The sequence below is a fragment of the Cetorhinus maximus genome, chromosome 8 (genome assembly GCF_964194155.1).
Source record: "Cetorhinus maximus chromosome 8, sCetMax3.hap1.1, whole genome shotgun sequence".
Taxonomy (NCBI): domain Eukaryota; kingdom Metazoa; phylum Chordata; class Chondrichthyes; order Lamniformes; family Cetorhinidae; genus Cetorhinus; species Cetorhinus maximus.
In genome coordinates, this window is record NC_135886.1 from 1,978,578 (window position 1) to 2,005,587 (window position 27,010).

Below are 27,010 nucleotides of genomic sequence, written 5' to 3' on the forward strand. Positions count from 1 at the left end.
GACGCTGCTTCACTGTAAGTCTGCCCAATTCCATCTGGTGGATAAGCTTCTTGACCCCAGTAATGGGTAGATATAAATGTGTGTGGCTACACATTAGTTTGAAAAAAGTCAATTGCTAGCTTTGCTGTTGCACAATAGTGTTGTGGAAAGCATTGAAATAATTCAGTTACTTGGCAACGTAGATTTTCTTTTCAATTTGCTTGAAGTGTTTTCTTTCCTAAAAATATACTTTATTAACATTCGTGAAAGTACATTACATAAATTTGACATTACATGAAATGCAATACAGATAAGTTTTTTGGTGCAGTAGATGAGGTGCCTCACTACACTTACCATTGCAGGTTATATGCACTTAAAGGAACGGTTCATTCATTTTTAAGTAACTGAAGTTTAATTGGAAGAGGACAAAAATCATAAATTTAGGGGCTTGGGGTGGAGGGAAGAGCATCTATTGGTAGAGCTGAGCTTGTCAATGAGCTGAGTTTCCAATAAAGGAAGGGAGAGACACTAATTAATAGAAGGAGGACCTTCTGGTTGTTGAGGGCCTGGGGCTGAAGTGTTAAGAATCTAGTTGTAGTTTCTAGCCTCAATGTATGATCATTGCATACAGCCCCATGTGTAAAGTAGAATGCTTAGCTGGGAAGTTCATAGTAAAAGTAGCGGTATTTTGATTATGGAATGATTAAGTTTGTAGCATGTGTTTCTCGTATAACTCTTGATTGGTGACCATGTATGATTTAAAATATTAAATTTGCCTCATTGATGCACTGGAGGACCATACTTGCTCGCAAGTGTACATTTGCACTGCTTCAAATATTTATACCCCAAAGATACAGTTTATTGGGGAGGGGAGGGCAGGCGGAGAGAGGGGTGGCAGAACTATCACTGGTGAAACTAGTTACAGGTCAAATGTCCTTTAGCCGTACATCCGAAAACCAAACACAGCCAAAACCAAACTTTTTTTTGAATGGCTGTGCAGTTAATTTGTATGTTAATAAAGCAAAATAATATAATTTTACAGATGTAATAAGTGTCAACAAGAAAGAAGTAGGTTGTGTGAGAGTTGACAAATGAAGAACAGCCTAATATTTGTAGATAAAAGCAAAGTACAGCAGATGCTGGAAATTTGAAATAAAAACAGAAAATGCTGGAAAAACTCAGCAGGTCTAACAGCATCTGTGGAGAGAGAAACAGAGTTAACGTTTCAAGTCCATATGACTCTTCTACAGAGCCATAGACTAAAGCTATCTTAGGCTATTGTAATGTAAGTAGGCCGACTGTATATACGGTAGATCTGAAAATATCTGACTACCGAAACGCAATCTGCCCCAGGGGTTTCAGGTAAAGGATACTCAACCTATAGTACAATAGTTTGTTGCAGAAATATTGATATTCTGACCCATGTAGGACATTAGAAATGTCATTTTAGCTTTGCATAATTTCATCCTTTGAAGTTAGGTTTGTTAATTTTATTCGGTTTAAAATGTTTGACTTTTATGATTTATCTTCTGTAAAGTTTTTTTAAAAATCTGTTTCACTACCAAAACTGAAAATGCTTTTGACCATGGGAATAGTGAATGGTGCTGTGGAGTGTTCTTACAAAGTTCCACGAATTTCTATACATTGCACCACTAAGTGTGAAATTCTTCATTAAGCTTATTTTGGTTTTTAAAAGTTGCATGTCAAGTATCAATCATTTGAGTAACACATTGCACCTTCTCTTTCAGATTTTCTCAGCGGCTTACTGGCACCAAGAGATGCAAGAGCAGAAATTAAACTGTTGTTGCTAGGCTGCTGTTGCAGTAATATGCATTTCCTTATGACACCTTGATCTGGAGAAGTTGGACTCTGCTGATGTTCGCATCATTGCCACGAGAGTTAAAAACCAATTTAAAATTTGCAGACTCCCATCGGAACTGTCAGTAGGACTGCCGTACCAGTGTCTGGTGTGGATCTTTCAACTTCAGCTGCAACCTTTATAATTTCTAAGGGGAAAAAATGACTAACAACACAACAAGCCACCATCCAGGCAACTCTGTTGCAGAGGGCAATCATGAGGGCGAGTTTGGCTGCACCGTCGGGGATCTGCGTGCCCTTATGGAACTGCGATCTGGTGAAGCAGTCAATAAAATACATGAAACTTATGGTGATGTTCAGGATATCTGTAGAAGGTTAAAAACTTCTCCAGTAGAAGGTAGGTTGTTTGTGTATGTGTGTGTGTATATTGTGTGTGTATATTGTATGTGCATGTGAGCATGTTCATTTTGCCTTGTTTAAAACAAAATGTTACTGCTCTTTTGAAAAGCTGCAATTGTGGTTCTGGTAAACCAGGTTTGTTCTTTTAATGTGGTCTGAATTTGAACGTCCTGCTATGTGTCGAATAAGGGCCTCACTGGGTGAGATTTCCTGAAAGAAGGCTTTATTGATGCAAAGGCCTTGGCAACTGACTATCCCATCAAACCAAGAAGGTCTTTTTCAGCACCTCGTATGTCTTTTGTGTTGTACGTTCCCACAGTGTTTCCACTTTATTGTTCATCTCTACGCTCCTTTTGCGGGTGGCCAATCAATGAACTCAGACACTTTGGATGAATTTGTAAATAGTGTAAACCTTTTGCCGACATGCAAACGGAAATTGCATGTTACTCACTGATGAGCTTATGGGAGGATCAAATGTGTATATCCTGGGTTCTGAAAAGCCATGTTCCAAAGCATCTACTTTAGAAAGATTTCACCACAATTATTCTTCCTAATCATTATTCAGAAATCATCCAAGTATGCTCAACATTCTTCAGTTGTGTCTCAGTGGATCACTTTCGGGCCAACCTGATGGGGTTAAAAATTGTCTCGTATAAGAGCAGTGTCTGCTTGCTATGATGAACAGAGCTTGACTGGTTTAGTATGTGAATCCATCTATGAAAGTCAGTACTGATTAGATGCTTTATGCATTATTCAATGCTGCAACAAAGACAATATAACTGCTTTAACATAGGAAATATATATCCTAAAAGCATTTAAATAATTTATTAAATGTCACCTCACATGTTACTGATTGAAACAGCACCTAAGAGGTTAACGGCAGTCAATTACCATTATGGTATTTCTGCAGTAATTTTTTTTGCATGTAAAAAATGGGGGAAAAAATCCTTTTTGTTTAAAGATTATCAGCCTTTGTTTAGTGATAGCATCTTGCCTCCAAATTAAAAGGCTCCAGTCCCATTCCAGAACTCAAGTATATAACCTAGGCCCCCACATCTATACAATCCTGAAGTGGTGCTGCATTGTTGGAGCTGCTGTTTTTTAGGTGATGCATTGCCCCATCTGCCTGTTTTGCTCGAGCATTTAAAGTGCATGACGTGGTATGAGGGGCTTAAAGTCCATGAACAGCCTGTCACCAGTGTCCCGAGCTTAATTTGGTGAAATATCTGTCCCAGAGCTTCCAGTTCCAATTCCATTGCTGCCATTAAATTCTGGATATATTTGACATTGAGATGTTCCGGTTTTTTTTTCGAGCAGGAGCGAGTTAGTATCAAATGGGCTGCAATTTAAATTGTCTTTTGCTAACTGGTAAAATGATGCTGACCATGATCCTGCAAGTATGCTAGACTGTGAGTGTACAATGCTTACCCAAGAGTTCCATAAATCAGTTTTAATATCTACTTATATTTCCTGTAATAAAAGGCAGGAAATGCACAACATGTCCATCAGTGTTTGTAAAGAAAAAATGGGTTAGCAATTTGATTGATTCTTGATGATAATGGAAAGCACTAAGATAAGAGCTCCTGTACAGGGCCAAGATGGTTGGGAGGGATGGAAAGAAAGAAAACTGATAAAAGCCGAGTTAAATGCGCTGTTAATTTTAATTTAACTTTTTTCTCTGATTGTTGCAAATGTAACGGTATTGGGGTTTTTCAGGTGTGTCTGTTAAGTGAACTTGATTTTTAAATTTATGTTGAGCCAAAACATTTTCTCTGAAATAAAATTAGGTACTTTCAAAACTCAGGAAGAAGCAACTCGCCCAAGCTTTGAACAGTTCTTATACCTATCTATTCTTCCTAGTGCACTTTCCCTTTATTATATGTGGTCAATCTTTGTCTAAACTTTTGTATCAAGTATCAACTTATAATATTGCTCAAGTGCATTTCATTTATCTAAAATTGAAATAAACATGCCTCCTGGGATTTACTTCCCAGTGTAATGCTGTGGCATTTCTGCCTTGGATAGAGAAAACGCCGGAACCCATTTCACAATGGCATTCAACTTAGTATTTGACTCTGCCTCACCCCCACTCCCCCACAGAAAAAAACCCAACTTCAACTTGCACAAATGCATAGGCTGGTCTCCCCAACTTATCAAAACTCTTGAGGTTAGCGGTAAAGGTTTGCTTGAGTATTTTGGGTTTTCTATATTGGTGACGACATTTGGTTTAATTTTTGAGAAATTTTGGCTTTCACTAGTTTGAATGCAGTTGTCAATATCTCTTTGTTGGATTAAAGTTTTGTGAATATTAGCACACATTCTCCACGGGTCCCTTTCCCTAAAGCTAGGGGAAATTAATAACTGCAGAAAAGAAATGTTTTGTGTGTACCAAAAGAAGTAATTTGCTATCAAGTTTAACAAATGTAGAATCAATAAAAATTTTGAGGACCTCTTGATTTTCCAGGAATCTCTTTTTATAAGATATCAGCTGGAAATTAAGTTGTGGTTTGATGCGGTTGATAGCTATTTTGCATTTAAAGGGATTTTGGTTACTATTCCAAATAAGTTCTTCCTTTGAAACTATTTTGTGTCTGTGTAATGGGTTTGGTGGGGGGGGAACGGGGGTGGGGGGGCAGGGTGGAGAAGAATGGGTGAAGCATGACTTTGAAGGGCTACAAAAATAACTCATTGGGTGGGATTTTCCGCCCACCTGCCCTCCACCGCGATCTTCCGGCCCTGCCGCAAGTCAATGGACTTCTGGCTGGGGCGCCGTCTCTCCCACGGCGGGTCCCACCCACAACGGGGCTGGAAAATTCCAGCCATTATTTTAAATCGCCTCGATTCTTTCCCCTTGCTTCCATCCCAAATTCATTTCTAGAAACAAAACAGAATAGGCACTTTTTTTTGGTTTTCAAGAAACATACTTTCTAATTCAAGACTATTGGCATTATTCCATTTTTGGGATGGTTCTCAAACATTCAACTAGTTGAAGCTCCAAGCTGCTGAGTGACCCCTCTTGAAAATTGCTATTTCCTGGCAGATTAGAACCCTATAATTGAAAGAGAGCAGGAAAAGAGAGGCTAAGGTATGGGAGGAAAGGCCAAAGATGGTTAAATAATGGATAATTGTTATTCCTTGTTTCTGTACCTCCTTTTTATTTTTTTGTTTTTGTTTTGGATTTCCAGCATCCGCAGTTCTTTGCTTTTACCTCCTTTTTATAAGTTGTTCACCTGTAACATCACCATTGTTGGTCCTATATTTCTGCCTCCACAGATGCTACCTGACATGCTGACTGCATTTTTTATTTTTAAGCATGTTTTCAAGATGACGGGGAGGAGGGATAATGGATTTGAAGAAATGCATTTCATATTTGGGATGTGTTTTGTATTTAGATGTCTGTTGACCAGTGAAAGCACTCAGTCAATATGTAGATGTTGTAAACTAGGTTAACTAAGAATCTAGTTCAATATTAAAATCAAAATAAGTATCTAAATTTGTATGGGTGATGGGTGATGGAATGTTTTGGATATTGAGTGAAATTTTAGGCTTCATAATATAATTAATTGAAGGAGACTTCAGGAGATAATATGCAAGGATTATGATGCAGCCTTTTGAATGCTGGGGATTGCAGTTTACATAGCCAGTGTCAGATGTGGCTCAGTTGGTAGCATTCTCGTCTCTGAATGACAAGGCCCTGGGTTCAAGCCCCACTTCAGGGTTTGAGCCCATAAAAGGCTGATGCTCCAGTGCAGTACTAAGGGAGCATTGTCCGAGGTCCTGTTGGTCTGTTCAGGTGGATGTAAAGGATACAATGGCACTACTTTGAAGAACAAAACGGGAGTTATCCCCGGCGTCCTGGCCAATATCTATCCCTCAATCAACATCACGTAAACAGATTATCTGGTCATTATCGCATTGTTATCCACATTCATAATTTAAGAAAATGTTGGCGGAATACAGATGTGATGTCGACATAACTGAAGCAGAAGTCGTAAACAGGTTATTAAATTTAAAATTTGATCGTAAATCTGAAAGACATATTAAAAAAAATTAGCAAGCTTCTTCAGAGCTCATTAGGATTTTTTTCCTTTCCCACTGGGCAGCAGAGATGTCAGATTCTATTAGATATAACTTTTTACAAAGCTGAACAAATGGCTGCTAAGAGTGGCATTGGAGATTGCAAGGATGGGCACAGATATTGTGCTCTGAATGCAGTGGTTCAAGTACTGTTGAGGTGATGAATGAATTGTTTAAATGCAGATGATTCAGTAGAACAACAGAAGTGGAAACATTGCATTTTAGTTTAGTTTATCCCCAGTTTGGGAGAGACTTTGGGTTTATTTTCTTGACTTTTGCCTGTAGCTGGGCTTCTCCTTCAGAATATTGAGAGATTGGGCCGATACCGTGACAGAAGGCTGCACATAGTTCGAGGAAGTTTTCTGATTTCCTACTTGTAACACACAAAACTTTAAAGGGATAGCATCAGAATGAAAATTTCTTGCAAAACATGAGATGTGGTGTTGTGTGTCAGATTGCAAAGCAGACTGCTTATTGCCTGAATACAAATCTTCCTTGCATCACTGAATCTTAATGAATCATGGGCTTGTATTTCTTTAATCACGAAATGATTTTTTACCTTTACTCCATCCCCTGATTTAGAGCATGAAGTACTCAGTATTCAGTAACAACTTGCATTTATCTAGCTCCTTTGATGTCTTAAACCATCCCAAGGCACTTCAGGAGTGTTATTAAACAAAAATTTGACACAGCGATATTAGGACAGATAATGAAAAACTAGCACAGAGGTAGTTTAAGGAGCTTTTAGAACTTAGGACCTAGACACAGTCATCAATGGTTGAGAAATTTAAAAGCAAGAATGTAGAAGAGGCCGTAATTGGAGGTGTGAAAAGATTGCATTGGGTTGTAGAGCTGGAGGATGTTAGACGTATAAGGCCATTGGAGGGATTTGAAAACAAAGATGAGAATTTTGAAATCAAGTTATTGCAGGACTAGGACCCAGCGAGCACACTTGAACGGGACTTGGCGTGAGTTAGGATCTAAGCAGCTGAGCCACATCCAACTTAAACTTTCATCTTTGAGATTGGCTACTTGTACTGGCCATAATTTTTCAGTCTTCCTCAGGTTCTCCTGCCAGAGGACTGGAGAATTGCAAGCATTACAACCTTGTTGAAAAAAAGATTGTAGAGATAAGCCCAGCAACTACAGGTCAGTCAGTTTAACTTCGATCGTAGGGGGGAACTTCTAGAAACAATAATTTAGGATAGAATTAATCGTCACGTGGACAGATGCGGGTTAATTAAGGAACGTCAGCATGGATTTCTTAAGGGAAATTCCTGTTTAATCAACTTGCTGGAGTTTTTTGAAGTGGTAACAAAAAGTTGATGTGGTGTATATGGTCCTCTAAAGAATATTTGAAACGGTGCCACACAACAGACCTGAGCAAAGTTTATAGCTCATGGAATAAAATGGACAGTAGCAACAAATGGCTGAGTGACTGGAAACAGAGCGTGGTCATTAATGGATGTTCTTTGGGCTGTAGGAAGGTTTGTATTGGAGCTCCTCAGGGGTCGGTGTTGAGACTCTTGCTTTTCCAGATAATTATTAACGGCCCAGATCTTGGTGTACAGGGAACAATTTCAAAATTTGCAGATGATATGAAACTTGGAAGCATTGTGAACTGTGAAGAGGATAGTGTAGAATTTCAAAGAGACATAGACAATTTGGTGCAATGGGTGGACAGGTGGTAAATGAAGTTCAATGAGGAGAAATGTGAAGCAATTCATTTTGGTAGAAAGAACATGGAGAGGTAATATAAAATAACGGTTGCAATTCTAAAGGTGGTGCAGGAGCACGGTTATGTTGAAAATGTATAAGACACTGGTTTGGCCTCAGCTGGAGTTTGCGTCCAGTTCTGGGAGCCACATTTTAGGAAGGATGTGAATGCGTTGGAGAGAGTGCAGAAAGATTCATGAGAATACTTCCAGAAATGAGGAACTTCAATTATGAAGATAGGTTGGAGAAGTTGAGACTCTCTTTCTTGGAGAAAAGAAGGCTGAGAGGAGATATGATCGAGGTATTCAAGATCATGAGGGGTCTGAACAGAGTAGATAGGGAGAAACTATTCACTCATGAAAGAATGGAGAATGAGAGGGCACTGATTTAAAGCAATTGACAAGAGAAGCAAAAGCGAAAAAGCTTTTTCACGTAGTGAGTGGTTAAGGTCTAGAATGCAATGCCTGATAGTGTGATGGAGGCAGCTTCAATTGAAGCATTCAGAAGGGAATTGGACTGTTATCTGAAAAGGAAGAATGTGCAGGGTTTCGGGTAGAATAGCACTAAAAAATTGTTTGTTTGGAGAGCCAGTACAGAGACAATGCACCGAATGGACTCCTTCTGTGATGTAATAATTCTTGTGATCAAAAGATATTTGTTTCATTGTTCCCTTTTGTTTATACATCTTTCTACCATCCCTCATCGCATGGAGTAAATTTGTCAAAAGAAAACTATGGATCTTTTAGGATTCCTCTTTAGGTCCATTCATCTGGATAACTTTGTGATTGAGCAGATTTAATGTTACTGCAAGCAATATATTTCCTCCTGTCCATTAAACTTACATTCACTCCCCCACCCCCCTCACTCAGTCATCCAACCACCTTTCCATTTCTCATTTTCCACTTGGGTGTTATGTTAAAATGTGATGCTAAGATAGAATGTTTTAAATTGGTGTGACTTTAGATACCAAGTGGAGTAATCCTTGTATTGTGAAACCACAACTGAATGTTGAAGGCCCAGTTTTATTTGTAGCCAATAATCTGTCTTTTAACAAAATCTGTTGCTTGGGGTCAGAAGAAGTAAATTTTTAATTTAATTGCTTTCCATGCATAGGAGAAATGAAGTTCATATTTATATGTACAGAGATTGTATATCACATATATATAGTTATGAAGATCAAGCTTTCTAATTTCCTACCACAAATCTTAATTCAATTAAAAATTAAACCATAACCTATGGTGTCTTGATAAAATTTGCACATGCTACAGAATAATTATAGTCTGATGCTGGAACTGAAGAATTTGAACAGAATACTTTGCAGCAAGTGGACAATTATTTATGATTAAGTTCGAAATCTCTCTCTCCTCCGATCCAACTAAAGATCCCTTCCATAAATGGGAAGGAGAGCGATCTGCCTGACCTGTCACCAGTTGCTAGGCGATGTACCTGTGATTTAAAAACTGAAAATGCTGGACACCCTCAAGCAGTCAGGCATCATCTTTGGAGAGAGGAAGCAGGGTTAACATTTCAGGCCAATGACCTTTTGTGAAACCTGAACCGTTAACTCTAACTTCCTGTTCCTGAGGGTTTCCAGCATCTTCAGTTTTTAATACAGGAGCAGCAGTAGGCCATTTGATCCTTCGAGCATTCAATAAGATCATGGCTGATCGGTTGTGGTCTCAGCTCCACTTTCCTATCTGCCCCTCCTCCCCCCCCATAACCTTCGACTCCCTTGCCTAACAAAATCCTCTCTAACTCTGCTTTGAATAAATTCAAACTCCCAGCCTCCAGTACATTCTGTGGAAGAGAATTCCACACACCAAAGACCCTTTGAGAGAAAAAGTTTCTTCTCATCTCTGTCTTAAAAGGGAGACTTCTTATTTTTAAACTCTGTCCCCTAATTTTAGTCACTCCACAAGAGGAAACATCCTTCAGGTTTCCACTCTATCAAGATCCCTGAGGATCTTGCATGTTTCAATAAGATCACCTCTCATTCTTCTAAACTCAATGGGTACAGTCCTAACCTGTTGAACCTTTCTTCCTCATGAGACAACACCTTTACCGCAGTAATGAGTCCAGTGAACCTTCTCTGAACTGTTTCTGAAGCGATTTATATCATTCCTTAAATAAGGAGACCAAAACTGCGCACATTACTCTGGAAACCATCTCACCAAGGTCCTCTACAGCTGCAGTAAAACTTCCCTACTCTTATATTCCACTCCTCTTGCAATAAATGCCAACTTTCTATTTCCAACATCTGTAGTAGTTTGCTTTTAATTGTACCTGAGTTTGTTCTTCCCTTTCACTCCCTATGGGGAAATGCCTGTTTGTCATTCTGCAATGAGCATGTTGTTTAAACCAGGTTAGTAGATCAGAGGGGAGGTCTTGTGGCGCATAGTGTCCCTACCTCTGAGCTAGAAGCTCCAGGTTCAAGTCCCACTTCAGAACTTGATGGCCATAGAAGGTGCGTTCTTAATGTGGTTGATTATTAGCCTCTAAATCCTTCCAATATGTCTCATGGTAAGAGCGGGAGAATTTCCTGGTCAGCCATATGACAGAAGTGAATGGCAAACCACTGCAGTACTCTCAAGTATAATCATGGACCATAGAACTCCATGGTCGCCAACACTCTTTTAGGGCATGGTGTCTAAAAGAGGAGGAATGGAACAGAATGGCAGTTGCAGCCTTCCTAGTTGAGTGACAATGTGGAATCTGCGATTGGACATCGCTGCTAATAGATTGTACCTCAAATACCTACCTTGTTACTACAAGCTGTTAAATTACATGTCAATTGATGGCAACATTCCCATTCGGATATATGAAAGTTAAGGAATTCAGTATTTGGTCTGTAAAAGTTCAGTTGTTGTGAGGTTGTATGTTGTCTCATGAAGAGGTCTAGAGGCTTGTATGGTTAAACAATAACTGTTTATGAGTTATACATAAGGATACAGTCCTGACTAGGTGCTAGCTTCATGCTAACTTCTACCAGGCTCACTACTAGACTCTACTACTCCCATATGAGTCTCTACATCATCATGTGGGCAACACTGTTTCCTCAGCCCCACATTAACCCTTACAATCCTGCACACCCCAATACTACAAGAGTCTCCCTGGAAAGATCATAACTTAAATACACCACTTTCTGTGCCTGTGCACACCTTAACCTTGAACTTGGCTTAAACTTATCTGTTCTAAAATGATTACTATTTTAGTTTTGTCTTATCACATTTTCTTGGTGCATTCTTTCATGTAAACATCAGGATGACTTGTGGATAGTGGGGTTTTTAAACGAGTTCCTTGAGGGAGGACCATGATATTTTAAGTTTGTGCCATTTCAAAGAACCTTGATATGGAATTGAAACTGAATAAAGGGTTGCATTTTAATTTTGATTTTTGCTTAAAAATATTCAAGTTTATTTGAAGTCATCACTGTCTGCGTATATCAGATTCTGTGCAGTTACACAGTTGCTTGTAAAAAATGCTTTTTTAGTCAAACTTTATTACTGAATTGTTGCACACTTTCCAATTGTTTCCCAAGTTAGCTGAACGGGCATGGCTACGGAATTCCACACTGCCCTTTCGGATAAACATTTCCGGTCACTGTAAAGGGTCCGCAGGAGATACTGTTACCCTGGCTGATGTAACATTTAACAGCAGGTGACCAGTTGTACTATTTTTAGTGACTCTATATATACAGCTCAGGTCTAACTTGGCTGCTTTCTGCTTGGGTTGGAATTTCTAAGAACAGAAGTTGCAAGGTTTTTTTGAAAGCTGTGTTTGCACAACAGCCCAAACAGAAACGGAAAGCTAAAAAAAAAAACCCCATCGGAAATGCCGGAAGTGCTCAGCAGGTCAGGCTGTTGTGGAGAGAACAGTGAAGTTAAAGTTTTGAATGAGGACTCTTGTCAACACCTTGAACAGGAGATGTCTAAAGCCAAGTTGAATCTTTATAAATCTATTTTAAATATCACATTGCATTAGGTTGACATTCTTATGAATAGTCTTCTTGTAAACACTTGTTTGTGAAACCCAGTGGTAGAACTCATTTATTTATATTATTGACTTTTTCCACTATTGATTCTTTAGTTGCCTATCCCAGAGCATTGGAAATTTTGCCAGATGCTGTTTTAATGGCCAGACTCTCTCCTTTTGCGTGCTTGTTGGGTAGTAATGTGTAATTGAAATGCATATGATTTTTTATTAGAAATCTTTTTATGTAAACCTGCAGCCTGACGTTGGGTGGTCTACTGTCTAGTGTTCGGCTCCTGAAAAATCTTTTGTAGAAGTGCATATTCCTTCCAGTTTTCACTTCTGTTGTTTTATAGACTGAGCCTAAATGTGGAAGCATGGTACAGTTCCTGTTACATGAAATTGTCTTGCTCACACTGCAGGGGGTTAAAAGTATTTTTCCCTTACCTGCACCTTTACTGTTTGCACACGTAAAATAGAGCAGAGTAGAGGAAACCAGGGAAAACCTTTCCTCTCTTTGCCCCATTTGGGACTTTTTTAAAAAAAAATCAGCAACAATGAAATAAGTAAATGGTAGTGGGTATCGCAAACGGTCAAATGTTGGGGAATCTCTGAAAATCCAAATGTTAGTTTGCGTTGAGAGAACTCGTATCTGCAGATGGACAAGACCAAATATTATAATAAAAGCAAAATACTGTGGATGCTGGAAATCTGAAACAAAAACAGAAAATGCTGGAAAAACTCAGCAGGTCTGACAGCATCTGTGGAGAGAGAAATAGAGTTGACGTTTCGAGTCTGTATGACCCTTCTTCAGAGCTGAGGAGAAGTAGAAATGTGATTAAATTTATACTGTTTAAGGGGGATAGAGCTGATGAATTAGTGCTCCTCTATGTTTAACACCACTTGGGAGGGAGGGAGGGGGAGGTGGGGGAGGGTGGGGGTGGCAAGAGCACAGAATGTACTCTGGGTGGGGGACTTGAACATCCATCACCAAGAGTGGCTGGGCAGTGCCACAAATGACCAAGCTGGCTGAATCCTAAAGGGCATAGCTGCTAGATTGAGTCTGTGGCAGATCGTGAGGGAACCAACAAGAGGGGAAAAACCTATTTGACCTTGTCCTCACCAATTGACCTGTTGCAGATGCATCTGTCCATGACAATATTAGTAGGCATGACCACCAAACAGATTGAGCAACTCAAAACTATGCACCCATGAAACGCTGTAGGGCAACAGCAGCAGAATTCCTAGACTTGTATTTAATCAAAATCTGTGTAACCTCATGGCCTGGCATATCCTGCACTCTACCATTACTGTCAAGCCAGGGGATCAAGCCTGGTTCAATAAGGAGTGCAGGTGGGCATGCAAGGAGCAGAACCAGGCATACCTAAAAATGAGGTGTCAACCTGGCGAAGCTGCAACACAGGACTACTTGTGTGCCAAACGGCATAAGCAGCAAGTGATAGACAGAGCTAAGCGATCCCACCACCAACAGATCAGATCTAAGCTCTGCAGTCCTGCCATATCCAGTCATGAATGGCAATGGACAATGAAACAACTAACTGGAGAAGGAGGCTGCACAAATATTCCCATCCGCAATGATGGGGGTGCCCAGCACACTAGTGCCAAAGATAAGGCTGAAGGATTTTCTGCCATCTTCAGCCAGAAGTACAAGGTAGATGATCCATCTTGGCCACCCGAGGTCCCCAGCATCACAGATGCCAGTCTTCAGCCAATTCAATCCGCTCCGCATGATATCAAGAAACAGCTGAAGGCACTAGACATTCCAAAGGCAATGGGCCCGGACAAGATTTTGATAATAGTACTGAAGACTTGTGCCCCAGAGCTAGCCACATTCCTAACCAAGCTGTTCCAGTACAGCTACAACACTGGTAACTACCCGGCAATGTGGAAAATTGCCCGTGTTGTCCTGTCCACAAAAAGCAGGACAAATCCAACCTGGCCAATTGCTGCCCATCAGTCTACTCTTGATCATCAGCAAAGTGATGAAAGGGGTCATCAACAGTGATATCAAGCGGCAATTACTCAGCAATAACCTCCTCGCTTTTGGATCCATCAGGGCCATTCAGTTTCTGACTTCATTACATCCTTAGTCCAAACGTGGACAAAAGAGCTGAGGTGAGAGTGACTGCCTTGACATCAAGGCAGCATTTGACTGAGTGTAGCAAAACTGGAGTCAGTGGGAATCGGGGAAAGCTCTCCACTGATTGGAGTCGTACCAAGCACAAAAGGGGTTGTGGTTGTTGAAGGTCAAATCATCTCCGTTCCAAGACATCACTGCAGGATAGTGTCCGATGATCTTTCGCTGCTTCATCAATGACCTTCCTTGCATCATAAGGTCAGAAGTGGGGATGTTTGCTGCTGTTTGCACAATATTCACCATTTGCAACTCCTCAGATACCGAAGCAGTCTATGTCCAAATGCAGCAAGACCTGGACAATATCTAGGCTTGGGCTGACAAATGGCAAGTAACATTCATGCCTCAAGTGCCAGACAATGACCATCTCCAACAAGAGATAATCTAACCATTACCCCTTGACATTCAATGGCATTACCATCACTGAATCCCCCACTATCAATACCCTGTGGGTTACCATCGACCAGAAACCGAACTGGGCTAGCCATATAAATACTATGGCTACAAGAGCAAGTAGAGGCTAGGAATCGTGCGGCGAGTAACTCCCTTCCTGACTCCCCAAAGCCTGTCCACCATCTACAAGGCACAAGTCAGGAGTGTGATGGAATACTCTCCACTTGCCTGGATGAGTGCAGCTCCCACAACACTTATGAAGCTTGACACCATTTAAGACAAAGCAGTCAGCTTGATTGGCACCTCATCCACAAACATTCACTCCCTCCACCGCCGGTGCACAGTGGCAGCAATGTGTATCATATACAAGATCCAGTGTAGGAACTCACCAAGGCTCCTTAGACAGCACCTTCCAAACTCATGACCACTACCATCTGGAAGGACATGGGAACACCATCATCTAGAACTTCCCTTCCAAGCCAAACACCATCCTGACTTGGAAATATATCAACATTCCTTGACTGTTGCTGGGTCAAATTCCTGGAACTCCCTCCTTGACAACACTCTGTGTGTATCTACACCACGTGGACTGCAACAGTTGAAGAAGGCAGCTCACCACTACCACCTCCAGGGCAATTAAGGATGGGCAATAAATGCTGGCCTAGCCAGCGACACCCACATCCCGTGAAAGAATAAATTTAAAAATGTTGAAACCTGTGTCCTGAGCACTGAATCATTTCGCTGTAGACATCGAAAGTTAATGGTATCTTGTGTTCTTTAATTATTAACAATTGTTGCTAGAAATAGTCTGATAAAGTTTATCCTGGTGTCTAGAAGGTTGCAAGTGCACAACAAAGGAATTTGGACTAAACAAATGGCAATGAACCAAGCCATTGAAAGAGGACTTTGACACTCCAGACAGTAAATTGACTTTCAAGATTGAGAGCAGGACAAGTTAATAAGGCCATAAAAGCGCAAACAAAGCACTGGAGTTAATTTGTAGAGGAACTTAATTGAAAAGCAGAAAAGCTATGTTAAACCTGTATAGAAGTTTGGTTAGATCAAACTTGGAGTATCACGTACAGTTCTGATCTCCATATTACTAAAAGGGTCTAGAGGCATTGGAGAAGGCATAAAAAAAATTTATTAGGATGTCACCTGAACTGAGCGGATATAGTTATTAGGAAAGACTGAACAGGTTTGGGTCTCTTTTTATCCAGAAAAGAGAACTGAGCGATGACCTAATAGAGGACTTTAAGGTTATGAAATGGTGTGATAGGGTAGACAGAGAAGATGTTTCCACTTCTGGAATAAGCACTGATAAATCAGTGAACTGTTCAGGAGAAACTTCTTTACCCAGAAAGTGGTGAGAATGTGGAACTAGCCTCAGCAACTCCATGTGGTAGCAATTTAGCATAGATGCCTTTAAGGGGATGCTAGATAAGTACAGGAGGGGAGAAAGGAATTGAAGGATATGCAGGTAGAGTTAGATCAGGAGGGTGGGGAGGAAGATTTTGTGGATCATGAAGACCATAAACAAAATTGAGATGAAAGGCCTGGTTTGTGCTTTTAATTCCAAGTAAAGGTCACGAATGCTGATTAGACTATATTAAGCTGTTTGAAAGATATTAAGGCCTTATACCTGATCAGGCTTTCCATTATTTTATTCATATACGGTTGATCTGTTAATGACCTCACAGCTTCAGTAGTTTCCTTACTGTATGCGGTCATCATTTTAGATCTTTTATTTTTCCAGCGGGGATGTTGGCTGGGTGAAGAGCTAAATGTTGGATGGACTCTGGTATTTATTAGCACAAACCATCTGGGCAGAGTTTCAAATCTTCTATTTGAATGCTGCTTTAGGCTATTTGCAAGCAGTTAGTTGATAAGCTAAAAAACATGAGCTGAAAGGACCTGTCTTTAAGAAACTCAGGTGCTTGGCCCTGAAATGCTTTCCAACCATCATGGAAATTAATTTATACCCAAATTAGGCTTTTAAAAAGCTCTACCTTTTTTTTAAGCTTATTCTGGTAAATCCTTCTGAGGAAGCCAGGTTTTGTAAATTGTGAGGCATACCACATATAACCCTCTTGTGATATGCATACACTAGTTCGCTTGTAGCCGACCATCAGAAATGGCCTCAATTCATTGGAGTTTGCTTTCTTGATGTTACCAACACAAGTCAGCTACCATTGACAAGCCCACATTTCTTATGAACCAAAACATAATTTGCACCTGACCTGTCTCATGTCACAAAAAGTTAGCATGGAGATAAAACAATTAATTAGGAAAGCAAATGGAATGTTGCCGTTTATTGCAAAGGAGACGGAATATAAAAGTAAGGAAGTCTTGCTACGGCTGTATGGGACATTGGTGAGGCTGCACCTGGAGTATTATGTACAGTTTTGGTCTTCTTACCTAAGGAGGAATATACCTGCATTGGAAGCAATGAAGAGGAGGTTCACTGGACTGATTCCTGGGATGAAAGGGTTGTCTAATGAGGAATGGTTGAGCAGGTTGACCTATATTCATTGGAATTTAGAAGAATGAGAGATGACCTTATTGAAACGTATAAAATTCAGAGGGAGTTTGATCGGGTAATTTCTGAAAGGATGTTTCCCCTTGTGGGGCAACATAAAACCATGGGGCACAGTTGAAAAATAAGCAATCTCTAATTTGAAAAGGAGATGAGGAAGAATTTCTTTTCTCAGAGCCATTATTCTTTGGTATCCTGTTATACAGAGAGCTGTGAAGGCTGGGTTACTGAATATATTCAAGGCTGAGCTAGACAGATTTTTGATCGCCAAGGGAGTAGAGGGTTATGGGGGGCAGTCAAGAACATCAAGTTAAGGCCACAATCAGCTCAGCCATGACCTTATGGCAGAGCAGGCTCAATGGGCTGAATCGCCTGCCCCTCCTATTTCTTTTAATCTTATGGGTGAACAATGAATACAAATGCCATTTGAGTATGTATCAAATTAATGGGTTTTGTAAGTATCTTCATTTTGCTTCATATATTTTAGAAGCGTTACCATAATTAGGAATTGAAATTTTAAAATGTAAGATAAATGAAGATACCTGGTTTGAGAAGCTGGTAATGTCTGAAAGGCTCTTGGTTGTTTTCCAAGGCCGCTGTGACTCATTCCGCCACTGACTCTGACATGATAACAAATAACTAATAACGTGAATTGAAGTCAAGAGCCAGCGAAGGTTTTTCATATTTATTACATTTGCACAGCTTCTAGCTTGTGAAAATGGCCAACCAAAATCAATGAGATGTTGATAGATATGTTAATAAACAATGATGCCCAAGGCATAACAAAAACAGAATTACCTGGAAAAACTCAGCAGGTCTGGCAGCATCAGTGGAGAAGAAATCAGTTAACGTTTCGAGTCTTCATGACCCTTCGGCAGAACCCGTCATGAAGACTCGAAACGTTAACTGATTTCTTCTCCACCGATGCTGCCAGATCTGCTGAGTTTTTCCAGGTAATTCTGTTTTTGTTTTGGATTTCCAGCATCCGCAGTAGCTTTTAGCTTTTTGTTTTGATGCCCAAGGCATGCTGAGCTTGAGATTATTGACACCTGTCCCATCATGCAAACATTTTTATCTCCATTGTATGTACTTATTGGAGCAATTATCAGATGGAACAGTCTAGCTGCTTTATCCACATCATCTTGACCCGGTTCTCATTTTGTGGTAGAAAGAGAATACGGTTTTCATTTTAACAGTAATCAGTTCATACATGTCTATATAAAAATGAGGCAATGGTCATGGGAGCACTCAACATTGACTCTGGGCCACATGAAGTCGCCTCACATCAGGTCAAACAAAGGCAAGCCAAGCTGCTGCTAATGACCACCTACCGTTCTCCCCTTGGCTGTTGAATTAGTGCCCCTCCATGTTGAACATCAATTAGAAAAAGCACTGAGAGTAGCAAGAGTAGAATATACCTGGGTGGGAGCCTTCAATGCCCATCAAGAGTGGCTTGGTAACGCCACTGCCCGTTGAGCTGGCTGAAGGACATTTCTGCCAGACTGGACCTCCAGTAGGTGATGGGGGAACAAATCAAGCTTGACCTCATCTTCATTAATCTGTTGCAGATGCATCTGTCCATGACGGTATCAGTAGAGGTAACCACTGCGTAGTCCTTGTGAAGACAAAGTCCCATCTTCACACGGAGGACACCCTCCATCTTGTTATGTGGCACCATCACCATGTTAAATGGGATATTCTCAGGACAGATATAGTGGCTCAAAACTGGGCATCCATGAGGCACTGTGAGCCATCCGCAGGAGCAGAATTGAATTCAACCACAATCTGTAAACACATGACCTGGCATATGCCTCGCCTCACCATTACCATCAAGCCAGGTGACCAACCCAGATTCAGTGAGGAGCGAAGAAGAGCATGTCAGGAACAGCATCTGGCGTAAGACAGGGCTTTATGAATGCTAACCAGCAGAAGCAGCATAGATAGAGCTAAGCAATCCCACAATCAATGCATCAGATCAAAGCTCTACAGTCCTGCCACATCCCATCATGAAAGGTAGTGGACAATTAAACAACTTAGCCCAAACATGGACTAAAGAGCTGAACTCGAGAGGTGAGGTGAGAGTGACTGCTCTTCACATCAAGGCAGTATGTGACTGAGCGTGGCATCAAGGAGCCCTAGCAAAAGCGAGTTTATTGAGAATCAGAGGGAAAACTATTCACTGGCTGGAGTCGAATCTACAAAAAGGAAGATGGCTGCGGTTGTTAGCTCCAGGACATCATTATAGGAGTTCCTCTGTAGTTTCCTAAGCCCAGCTATCTTCAGCTGCTTCATCAATGACCTTCCCTCCACCATTAGGTCAGAACTGAGGGTTTGCACTGACTCTAATATTCAGTGCCATTTGCAACTCTGCTACTGAAGCAGACTGTGTCCATATGTAGCAAGACCTGGACAACATCCAGGCTTTGGCTAATATGTGGCAAGTAACATTCATGCCATACAAGAGGTAGACAATGACTTTCTCCAAAAAGAGAGATGCCAACCAATTCCCTTGACATTCAATGGCATTACTATCACTGAATCCCCCACCATCAGCATCCTGAGGGATATACCCTCAGGAAGCTTAACTGGACCAGCCATATGAATACTGTGGCTAAAGAGCAGCTGGGAGGCTGGGAATTCTGCAATGGGTAACTCACCTCTTGACTCCACAAAGACTGTCCACAGCCTATAAGGCACAAGTCAGGAGCGTGGCAGCTTACTCTCCGTTTGCCTGGATGAGTGCAGCTCCAGCAATACTCGAAGCTCGACACCATCCAAGATTAAAGCAGCAGATAGGCACCCTGTCAACCCCTTAAACATGCATTCCCCCCACCACCACTAGCGTATAGCGTCAGCATTGTGTATCATCTACAAGTTACACTGCAGCTTCCAACAACACTTTCCAAACCCGTGACCTCTACCACCTAGATGGACAAGGGCATAAAGGAACATCATCATATGCAAATTCCCTTCCAAATTGAGATGTAAATCAGTTACTGCACTTTGTACATCACACAAAATTGTCAATAAAGAAGCTCAGTTAGTTCCCACTTTGACTTGGAATTGTATCACTGTACCTTCACTGTTACTGAATCAAAAACCTGGAACTCCCTCACTTACAGCACTGTGGGAGTACCAACATCACATGAACTGCAGCGGTTCCAGAAGGTACCTCACCACCGTCACCTTGAGGGCAATTAGGGATGGGCAATAAATGCTGGCCTTGTCAGTAATGCTCACATCGTAAGGCCAAATAAAATAAAATGAAGGGAAGAAATGTATACCGGAGGACAGTGCTTTATCGCACTTGTCCCAAAAAGAAAAAAACTGCGCACATTATTAGCGTATTAATATTTCCCTATTAGTATATAATTAACATTTGATTTTTATGGATGTGATTAGAATTTGCACCTGAGAATCTCTATTGGGGTCTCTGGTCCGTGCTGTCTGGCAAAATGTTGAATGGAGATTGATTAAGGAGAAGCTGCAAAATTGCCTGCTCACTGGAACCTAGTCATGGCTAATCACTTTGGATGGAAAGCAGCATAGGCAAAGGGAGCAAATTAATTCAGTCCTGAAGTTCTCTGCCCAAAGGCAAGTCCAACCCACAGTGCCACGATCCCCTTGCACAGGCAGGTCCTGAAATAGGGTGGAGATAGTAAATCAAAATGAAGCTTTAGCAATAAGTTGACATCAGTCAGAACATGGATTGCAATGGAGGGTGGATATCCTAAACCAGTACACTTTTTACATTGATTTATTTTATGAACTATTGCTGGAATTTGGTGCCTGTTCTTGTGAATATCATTGTCATCTGCTTTTATGAATCATTTGTTTCACGGTCCGAGTTCTAAAGTGGGAACTAACTGAACTTCTCTGTGTATCGCACAAAATTGTTAGTGGAGTGCAGTAACTGATTTACATCTCAATGTTGGTAATGATCAGAAATCCATTCCTTTAAGAGCAAGAGGACAATGATGTTTCTGTGTCCTGGGTTTGATATGTGAACTGGTATCAATACCACTGACCTTGCATCGTGTAACCTAGCCTCAAACAAGTCCATGAGTTTTAGCACTGTTCCCTTTTTTTATCAACTGGAAATTGAAGCTGAGCATATGGACGGCTTGGAGATATGAAGAACGACCAGGATCCTCTGTTCCTCTCAGAAGGCTGTACGCAGTCTTTCACATTTCTTATGTATATGTTTTAGTCGGTCCATTTCTTATTGCTATTACAGTTGCATGTGAATGAAAGCATCTCTGATCAACATTTTCAAAGGCATGGGTGTGGGTGATTGTGCAGTACAGTACTGCACAGATGGGTGAGCAGCACATGGCTGTGGCCTGAGGGTTAAGCTTTTAAAATGATTTTCTGAGTTCAACTGGGTTTTTAATCTAAGTAATTGATTGAAATCTGCTGTTGAACAGACAAAATTGACTGTATTTCAGAAAAGGCTTTTACAAACATGCTTTGTATTGGAATGGTTGCTTTGGATAATCTAACTCTCTGCTTCTCCCCATGATTTAGAATTCATTTTTTCTGACCTGTGTTTTCAGCCATATAATTTTATCTCATTCTTTGCAGACTTTGTATTTCAAAGTTAATATTGTGCATGTTGTTGAACTGTCTTACTGTGAATTCTACCAAGAATTATTGTAATGTGGTAACTTGAAGTTACATTATGCTTTGTTTACCTCTCAAATGTTCCCTGTGATTGTAGGAAAGCAGCTTGGCAACTCCTCCTCTTGACAGTTTCAAAGGATCATAGCATCTGTGTAGCGGATGATGATGCATCTTCAATCATTTGATTTTAGCTCAGGTTTTGGATTTTGTTTTAGCAGATGTCACAGTGCCTTCTGAAATATCCAGCAGCATTGAATTTTCTGTAACTTTTTAAAGTAGCAATACAGCGATCAGTACCTCCGCTTTTTAATGGGAGCACTTAACATATAGAAACCCAAGTTCTTCTTTCACATCCTCAGGATGACTTGAAGTGCTTGCAACGAATGAATCATTTTGAAGTGTAGTTGCTTTTGCATTTAGTTTGTGTGCAGCCAGATCATAGGATCAGCATTAGGGCATTCAGCCCTGAGCTTGTTCCTCCATTCAATTCGATCATTGCTGGTCCCACAAGCAAATATAAATGACAAACTAATCTGTTTTTGATTATGGTTGATGGATGACTGGTGATCAGGGAGCCTACTCTTACGTGAAAAGTGTCATGGGATCTTTTAAGTCTACTTAGGCAGTTTAACATCTCATCTGAAATACATTATCTCCTGATAATGCAGCACTCCTTCACTGTACAGAAGCATCAGCCTAGATCTCTAGAGCAGGCCTTGAATCTACGACCTTCTGATTCAAATGCGAGTGGATGAGCATCAAAACAAGTCAGCACTAACTTTTTTGAAATAATATAAAGTTTTCATATCCTTTGCTTATGACTATCTTAGGTCACAATCTGGAATTTAACAGTTTAAAACTCCGGAACTAGCTAGGAGTAATTGCTGAGCCTGTGTGTATGAATGAGGGAAATTAACAAATTGAAATTCGTGCTGATGTATCCTATGTTAATTACTTCATCTGATAATTAAGCACATTTGTGCTATCAGGTTCGGTAGTGACTTCCAGTTAGTGTCCTGTATGGTGCAGCTATTATCGACTTGTTTAATCCGTCTGCACTGTTGAGGGTTATTAAATTCCATCATTTTTATTGACCAGAGTTTACTGGCTTCACACATTGAATATTGTCTTCCTCTGAAATGTAGAACATCTATTTCAGATAGATATGCATTGCATAACCTCATGTAATGTAAACTTCGCTACCAGATTACTGTGCTGGCAAGTTTTCTGACATCTGTATGCAGGGCCATGACATTGCATGTCTTCCGGCCTTTGTCAAATCAAGTGTTAAACTGGAGCTCATAGAGCAAAAGCATCATCTTGCAGAGGACATAGTACCAGTCAGCACAAGGTAACGGTGCTGTATGCTTAATCTGCAAACTGTTATACTGCCAACCTCACTTCATACTGAGCTCCACTTCCAGATGGCTAATTTTTAATGCTCCGAGAGAGGAAACTGGAGTAGTGGGGTGTCTCAACATTAAAAGGGACCATCCAGAATCAAACTAGACATTAGATTTGGACACAACAAAGGCACACCCAGCCCAATTGACTCTGCAGAATCCTCCTTGCAAACATCTGGACAATTGTGGCAAAATTGTGAGGACTGCCCCACAGCCTGACAGTCACCTCTCAGAATCATACCTTCCAATCAGTGCTCCATTCTCCTCTTTTACCATCCTGGTCCTGGAAGCCCTCAATATTGACTCCAAATGCCGTGATGTTCTATGGCATCTTGTCAAACATGGGCAGAGACATACTGCAAATTACCCTTCTCAGCTGATGAATCAGCACTATGTTGAACAGAATTTGGAAGAGGCACTGAGGATAACAAGGGCACAGAATGTACTCTGGCTAGGGGACTTCATTGCCTATCATGGAGTGTGCTACTGACAAAGCTGGCTGAGTTCTGAAGGCTATATCTGCCAGACAGGACCGTTGATCTGAAGCTTAACTGAAACAGCCACATATGGTCACAGGCTGGGTATTCTGTGGTGAGTGACTCATCTGATTCCCCAAAGCCTTTCCGCCATCTATAAGGCACAAGTCACGAGTGTGATGGAATACTCTATTTGCCTGGATGAGTGCAGCTCCAACAACACTCGGAGCTCAACACCATCCAAGGCAAAGCAGTCCACTTGACCAGCACACCATCCATCACCTTGAACGTTCACTTCTATCATCAGTACAACACAGCTGCTTCTGTACCATACACAAGATGCACCACGGAAACTCACCAAGGGTTCTTCGACAGCACCTCCCAAATCTGTGACATCCCAACACTTAAAAGAACAACAGCAGGCACATGGAAGCACCACCATCTACACGTTTCTATAGTTCCCCTGCAAATCTTACATCATTGTGACTTGGACACTTCATCATTCCTTAACATTGCCTCGACAAATTCTTGCAAGGCCCTACCTAATAGCACTGTAGGAGCATGTATGCAGTGGTTCATTAAGGTGACTCGCCACCACCACAAAGGCAATTGGGGATGGGCAATAAATATTGGCCTTGTCGGTGACACCCATATGGCGGGGAGAGAAAAACCTCCTGACCTTGGACTGCCACGCTTACATCAATGCATACCCGTTTACATTACCATCAGCAGAGTGTGTAATTGTATCTATGGTTATGCCAATCTTACAATTCTTTAATTGGCAGACTTTTGGGGTCTAGGTTTGGTTTTTAGGTTTTCTGCTTTGCTGCTGCTGTAAAGCTAGCGAACAGCACTTTTGGCTCCCTACCTGTAGTTTTGCAGGGTCAGTTTATTTGAATAATTATCCACAACTTGGGCCATCAATGGAGATGTGCAAAATCTGGCCAGCAGCTTGGCGATCTTGAAATTAAGATACCACTTGAAATATGTTTACACTAGTGACGTAACACAGAATTGGCATTGTAGAAAATATTGAGCAATGTCAAAAAAAAATTAGAAAGGCTAAGGAGCTATGTTGAAAAAATGGGCAGGGAACTTAATGGAAATAGAATTTTATAAGCAAAAAGTTAAGAACAAAATGATGGAGGCAATTAGACAAAACGGCTTTACATTTCCTTCATTGCATTCCATCTATAGGCATGCCTCCAGTAGGACAAGAGTTTAGATTGCAAAATCCAACTTGAAAGCCTTGCCACACCCGGACCTCCCATCATTTCTCAAGACATGGTAACACCACTGAGCAAAATGATGTATGGGGTAATTTTCAGCTTGGCTGCCTGAATGGTAACCTCGAGCAACTCATCTGCCCATTGAACCTGCTGATTTTCATCCCACTGACTTAATGGGGATAAAAGTCAATTGGGTTGTACAAAAGGCAAGCGATCTGTAAAGTTAAAATTTGCCCCCAAGGCCGTAATACATGTTGGTTGCCAAAATTACAAAGCTGAAGAGTTGGATGTCATTGTGTCACTGAGCTCGCTGATCAAGGGAGCTGTTTGATCCTAGAGTTTGGCTTGTTTGTGCTGGTGACGTTGTCTTGGCATTCGGCTTGTTGATTTCAGCAGAACTGAACATTTTGGTCGATAATCAAATGGATGTTGAGATACTGCATGACTGTGGGCATCATCTGCCTTTTATTGAAGTGCATTATACCCTGAAAGTCAGTTTATTTTACTGATTTCTGGAGATTTTACAATGCCAGTTTATTGACTGCTAAATCATTTTTGAAAAGCCTGGTGTCATGTGGAATAAACATTTATGACTGAAGTGATTGCAAAATGTGAGGTTTTCCCACTGTTACGAGTTGGGGAGGGTGGAAAAAATGCATCACCTGGTTTACTGGTGATTGATCAGCTGCTTAAAACACAACACTAATTAGGAGATTGAACACATATGATACATTATTGATCTGTACTTTAGTTTGAGTGTTTTAGTCTGAACTGGGCTAGCCAATAACTTCAATTGTAGTCCAACATCTAATGGTGTAAACGAGCTGTGTGAATTATGGTCCTGGGTTGGGAACAATATTACAGCTTGCACTGTTTCAACTTCTAAAGTGGCCCATGAATGTATGTGTGCAGGTATAATGAATATATTTGACAGTATATCAAGGTATCCAAGGTGCTACTCTTGCTCAAGCTCTACCAAAAAGGTGTTTTTGACCATGCTATCTTAACTTTCCTATTTTACGCTGTGTCCCCACTCATCCTAGAAAGCACTGTACATTATCATGTGAAAGACCCTAAATAAACGTTAGAAGTGTTTTCAAGTGTATGTTGCATTTGGTGCTAAACACTTTTTTTTTCCCCCTTTTTGGATGAAGTAGAGATGCATTTTACAGACCCTGCATTGTTAATTGGCCAACAACCTGCTACTTTTTTTTCTCCCTCACCCCACTGCCCACCCCACCACCATCCCCCCCCCCCCCAACACTCCCTATGGGAAATTTATACCCTGAGTACAAGATTCACAAAGTTAGGTATGTTATGTTGCAACACATTATTTGGGACATCATATTAATAGTTACCTTATATGAACAGGTAAACTGTATTGGAGTAGTTAGCTCTGATATGGAGCCAACATTGGCATAAGCACAGGGAGTTGAAGGGCTGAAGTGAAGTTTGTACAATTTTCTGTTTTGTTGCAAGAATAGGACATCAGCAAGAATTGACAACAGTTGGGCTGGAGTTGTATTTCAGTGCTAAAGAGAACTTGCTCTTAAGATTTTCTTTGAGAGTGATGTGAATTGAGTTCCAATTCTATATTTTCATTCCTTCATGGGATGTGAGCATCACTGGCAAGGCCCATTTATTGCGCATCCCTAATTTCTGTTGAGAAGCTTGTGGTGAGCCACCACCTTGAACCACTGCAGTCCACTTGGTGCAGGCACATCCACAGTGCTCCAAGGGAGGGAGTTCCAGGATTTTGACTCAATAACATTAATATTGTATAAAATCCATTTTAAGATGAGTCAATATTACCATGATTTGAAAGCTACTGATGGCTTTTAGCACTGAAAGGGTTAATGTGATGTGAAAACATTTTGTACATCACCCTTTTAATATTTTTAGCTTCACTTCAGATTATGGCTTGGAAATAATTAATATAAGTTGTCTGGAGTAATGCAACTCCACATTCCTTTCCATTCCAGTATTACTGGAGGCATCTGCTATGGTTTAGAAAGTTTGAAGGGGATTGAGTACAAGAAGATTTGATAGCAGCCCAATAACCAAATGAGAGTTGAGGTCCTCACAGAAATATCCCATATATTGGAAAATAATCTAATGTGTCTCCGACCTCTGGATCATGTTGGGTAACTGACTGGTAGGGTAGCACATTAACTGGCTCATTCCCAATGGGCTATGTCACAAGGACAGCAAATTGTGACTGAGCGGGACCTACCTAT

At 40.8% G+C, this 27,010-nt stretch overlaps 1 protein-coding gene across 4 annotated transcripts in view; it reads left to right on the top strand.

Annotated features, from left to right (window-relative positions):
* The window catches only part of LOC144683356 (plasma membrane calcium-transporting ATPase 1-like), a 191,032-nt gene that overhangs the window by 47,229 nt on the left and 116,793 nt on the right, over positions 1-27,010 (top strand). For all 4 annotated transcript variants that reach the window (XM_078546295.1, XM_078546294.1, XM_078546293.1 and 1 more), the window contains exon 2: positions 1,728-2,194. In XM_078546295.1, the coding sequence (XP_078402421.1) occupies positions 1,999-2,194 (196 nt within the window). In that variant the 5' untranslated portion in view covers positions 1,728-1,998. The remainder of the gene's footprint in view (positions 1-1,727; positions 2,195-27,010) is intronic.